Below are 5,000 nucleotides of genomic sequence, written 5' to 3'. Positions count from 1 at the left end.
GTGTGTGAGAGAGTGTGTGTGTGTGTGTGTGTGTGTGTGTATGAGAGGGCGTGAGTGTGAGTGTGTGTGCGTGTGTGAGTCTGTGTGTGTCTGTGTGAGCACGATGTTTGATGTTTTATTTCAGTGTCTGATGCAGTCTTTTTGATGCTGTTGGAGGGCGGATCGTGTCTGGACAGGCATCTCTCCAGGGGCTGGATGAGCTTGGGGCAAACGCTGAGCTGACTTACAGAAAACCAATGAGGCAGAGAGAGGGTTACAGAGGGCGAGGGAGCAGGGTGATGGGACTTGGGACAGACTTGTGTTACACTTTTCTCTTTCTGTTTCATCAACTTGCGTCACTTTGGTAACGAGAGATTCATAAAAATACATCCCTATATAATATTAAATATATATATATATGTACTATAAGCCAACAGGAAAGGTTCAGCGCTAATTACAGTCATCAACTCATTACATTACATTACTGGCAACTCACATCAATTACAGATTTTTATAATCCATTTATACAGCTGGATATTTACTGAGGCAATTGTGGGTTAAGTACCTTGCCCAAGGGTACAGCAGCAGTGCCCCAGAAAGGAATCGAACTGGCAACCTTTTGGTTACAAGCCCTGCTCCTTAACCACTATGCTCCTTAACTGTGCAGCTGACAATGGTGGAATGCACAGAGCTCTGTGAAGGGGAAATACTTCACACTTCACGCTCTGATACAGAGCCATGTGAGCCATTATCTTCAGAGGACACGATATCGCTGCATTTCTCAGAATACTGCAGGTTTCACGTAGAGCCATTTCAAACGACGAGTTATCCTGAAAATCGACAGGCAGTAGCACGTGACTCAGTTTCACGCACCTGATAAGGAGCTGCTCTTCACCTCGCTTGGCCTGATTAGAATTGAACTGTAACACCAAAGGCGTCTGACCCTTTTCTACGCATTGCTTCAATGACCTGCAGATCAGGAGTAGCGGGCCGTTTCGGTCGGTGTTTCTGTCTGTGATGGTTGGAAAGCTGCCTGGGACGTGCCCTTTTCTACGCATTGCTTCAATGACCTGCAGATCAGGAGTAGCGGGCCGTTTCGGTCGGTGTTTCTGTCTGTGATGGTTGGAAAGCTGCCTGGGACGTGCCCTTTTCTACGCATTGCTTCAATGACCTGCAGATCAGGAGTAGCGGGCCGTTTCGGTCGGTGTTTCTGTCTGTGATGGTTGGAAAGCTGCCTGGGACGTGCCCTTTTCTACGCATTGCTTCAATGACCTGCAGATCAGGAGTAGCGGGCCGTTTCGGTCGGTGTTTCTGTCTGTGATGGTTGGAAAGCTGCCTGGGACGTGCCCTTTTCTACGCATTGCTTCAATGACCTGCAGATCAGGAGTAGCGGGCCGTTTCGGTCGGTGTTTCTGTCTGTGACGGTTGGAAAGCTGCCTGGGACGTGCCCTTTTCTACGCATTGCTTCAATGACCTGCAGATCAGGAGTAGCAGGCCGCTTCGGTCTGTGTTACCGTCTGTGACGGTTGGAACATGCATCAAGCATCCGCATCCCTCGCAGATTTCGCACTTTCGTAAACCTTTACGTGTACGCCTGAAAATCCTGCAGTATTTGACAGTACACACAGAGAGGGTCTGAACAGCCGGCACTGACACTCATACGGGTGCACTCAGTCTGGCTCCCGCCCTGGCAGCCTGCTCACCTCGGTTCGTGGGCATGAAGTCCTTGGCCTTGTCCTTGCAGTAATGGAGACAGCAGGACAGGATCAGGTCATCATTGTTGCCCTGTGGACAGAGGTGAGGTCAGGTGCAGCCTGGCTTGGGGTCTAGGACAGGGTTAGCAGGAGGGTAGTGACATAAAATAAAAAGCAGTAATCACTGAACTCCTTTTCAACAAGTTACTCTAGTTACACTGATGAAGAATGGCGTCTGTAACGCAGTTAGCAAATACATTACAGAGACTGATGAGAGAACAGCTACAAACACATTGTGTACAAGTGATTAATCAAGATGCCCTGTGGCCCCGCCTCAGGGGACACACGCGAGCAGGCTGGCATGCGCAAACACACGCACGCATGCACACGCACACACACAGACACACACAGGCACACGCACACACAGACAGAGACAGACACACACACACACAGGTACACACAGGCACACAGGCAGACAGACAGACACACACGCACACAGGTACACACAGGCACACAGGCAGACAGACAGACACACGCACACACACAGCCCCGCTCGGGTACCTGCTGGCCGGAGGTGTCTTCGCTGCGGAAGGCGATGGACTCCAGCTGGTTCCCCCGGCTGGTCAGAGCTCTGAGACAGGGCTCCCGTGCCTCGAACCCGCGCTCCAGGAAGCTGACCGCCGCCTTGGCCCTCTCCTGGACTCCCCGAGCGTGGCTCCCTCCGCCGCTGCCGCCCCCGCCCGTACCCCCCCGATTATCCTGCCCTTTGGCCAGCCCGTCCAGCTCGGTAATCACTGCGGGACAGGGGCGGACAGAAAGAAGGGGAGAGACGGAGAGATGACACTGTGCTGACCCCGTGTGAGGCTGACCCTGTGACAGCGTGAGGAGGGGAACGGGCCGCTTCTCTCTCACCGATCAGAGGCACCACCAGGATGAAGAGGCCGCAGGACATGAGCTTCCTCAGCCCCGCCAGGTGGTCGATGAAGCCGTTGGTGTCGGGGACCAGGAAGAGCGGCCGGATCTCCAGCTCCAGCTGGCGGCAGGTCTGCAGCACAGCCTGGAACACAGCACAGCACAGTTACACCCTGCTGCAGCACAGCATAGCACAGTTACACCCTGCTGCAGCACAGCGTAGCACAGTTACACCCTGCTGCAGCACAGCACAGTTACACCCTGCTGGAACACAGCGTAACACAGTTACACCCTGCTGGAGCACAGCACAGCACAGTTACACCCTGCTGGAGCACAGCACAGCACAGTTACACCCTGCTGGAACACAGCGTAACACAGTTACACCCTGCTGCAGCACAGCACAGCACAGTTACACCCTGCTGGAACACAGCGTAACACAGTTACACCCTGCTGGAGCACAGCGTAGCACAGTTACACCCTGCTGGAACACAGTGTAACACAGTTACACCCTGCTGGAGCACAGCACGGCACAGTTACACCCTGCTGGAACACAGCGTAACACAGTTCCTCATTACCCAAAACACCGAGTTACATAGTTAAACACTGCCAAAACAGCATTACTGTTACATCTTGCCAGAATACAGAGCCAGATCCCACTTTACACGTGTGCATTAAGATGGCAGTTTGTGATCCCTCTTCAGTCCCTGCAAAACCTGTCACAGTTCCGTCTCCCTGTCTGCTTTTTATGCATGCACACCTGCCTGGCTTTGGAATGCAGGAATCGAACTATTCAAAAATAAAGTGCCGAAAGAGCTCAATGCCACTGCCAACGGCACTCATCCTACACGAACAGGAGACACACTCCCACAAACCTGAGGAAGTGCTGAGTGAGGCCGATTAATTAACAACGACAAATGTTAAAACAAAAACAGAACAATGAGAAAGCTCATGCTAACACACAGAGACATGTTTAGTGCCATTCTGACATCATGGAGGTGCTGACTGACATCATTTTAATACCACAAAATGGAAGTTAATTTTAACAGCACCAGCATGGGAGTGTTGAGTGATGTCATACATGCATGCAAAAGCGGTTCAGAAGATTTTTCTGCACGACAAACTGACAGAAGCTAATGATCTCTGCTCATGCCATTTCCAGGGGTGCCAACTTAAGCAAGCTAAAAAGCGTGTGACGGACAGATCTGGAACTTGAGGCTCATTAGATTACAGGCCACACCACATGGCTTTCTGTTAATAATAACAAATTACATGGATGGCTTTTGTTTTTTCCCCCAAGCTTCCAAAATTTGGTAAATGACAGACAACCATATGCAACACAGGCAATATTGAAAATTCTAATATGAGGAGAATAACAGAAGACATGATAATCTATATCCTCTTACAGTAGGGACGAGGAAGTTCATTTTAATTCAATCTAACTAAGAAAACCTACCTTAAAGCTCTAAGACTCTATGAAAACAAGCTAAGATGACTAGCACTTTCAAAACAGAAAGCAAAACACAACAGATGCAGGAGAAAAGAATGTGCAAAAACGAGCCGCCAAGTGGGAAAACTGATCTCTCACTACAAAACAGCGTGGGCTTACTGCATCTTAAGAGACAGAGTCATATGACAAGGCCATGTCATGAACTGCCCTTAAACACGGCGCGGCTGCCGTGTGTACCAGGAGCCGGTACGCCGCGGGGCGCAGGTGGGGCAAGCGGAGACACCCGTGCAGGAGACAGGCAGGGGGGGGCGGAGACAGCACTTTGCCCGACTGGCCTCTCAGCAGGCAGGCTAATGCTGGCACACCACACACACACACTCTGCCATGCCAACACCAGCCATCGTTCAGCCCGAGTGCGTATCCCAGCGAGAGGGCTTCGCACATGTACGGCCATGGACTTTCCACAGTAAAATTTCCACGGCAATCAAGGAGTAATCCAATGTTTCCCATCTGCGGGGAAAACTCTGCTAAATCACTTGAAGCACATGCGGTTCGCGTTCCTACACTCCTAAACCTATATATCCTTATAATGTTTTTAGATTATGGTTAAGTTATACGTAACTGTACACCGGGTCCCTTTCTCGCTCTTAAGTTACTCGACAGATTTTTTTTTTCTTTCCCGTTTTTTTTTTTTTTGGGGATCGATTTGCTATTTCTCCCTCAGCCTCGAGCCTGGACGCGCGCCTGGCCTGGCTCTCCCATACCCTTCCTCTGTGCGAGGGTGCCGGCCATGGCTTGTTGGGGGTAAGATGAGTTCCTCTTCCGTCCCTCTGGGCGCTGGGAGACTCGCTCGTTCCCAGCATCTGTGTACTTTGCCCTGATCCTGCTTAGCTCTGCACACCATGACGCAAAGGGGACTCCAGTTACACTTTATGTATTAGCGATACCCTCAGCAAGAGCGTACTCAG

At 51.0% G+C, this 5,000-nt stretch overlaps 1 protein-coding gene across 1 annotated transcript in view; it reads right to left on the bottom strand.

The window, feature by feature from the left end:
• smg6 (SMG6 nonsense mediated mRNA decay factor) overlaps positions 1-5,000 on the bottom strand; it is an 80,073-nt gene that overhangs the window by 3,134 nt on the left and 71,939 nt on the right. The window contains exons 15-17 of the mRNA XM_036524360.1: positions 2,586-2,730; positions 2,235-2,467; positions 1,683-1,764 (exon numbers count right to left, since the gene is read on the bottom strand). Of these exons, the coding sequence (XP_036380253.1) occupies positions 1,683-1,764; positions 2,235-2,467; positions 2,586-2,730 (460 nt within the window). The remainder of the gene's footprint in view (positions 1-1,682; positions 1,765-2,234; positions 2,468-2,585; positions 2,731-5,000) is intronic.

The sequence above is a fragment of the Megalops cyprinoides genome, chromosome 3 (genome assembly GCF_013368585.1).
Source record: "Megalops cyprinoides isolate fMegCyp1 chromosome 3, fMegCyp1.pri, whole genome shotgun sequence".
NCBI lineage: Eukaryota > Metazoa > Chordata > Actinopteri > Elopiformes > Megalopidae > Megalops > Megalops cyprinoides.
Note: the sequence above shows the minus strand (reverse complement) of the source record. Positions and strands in the feature narration are given on the sequence as shown.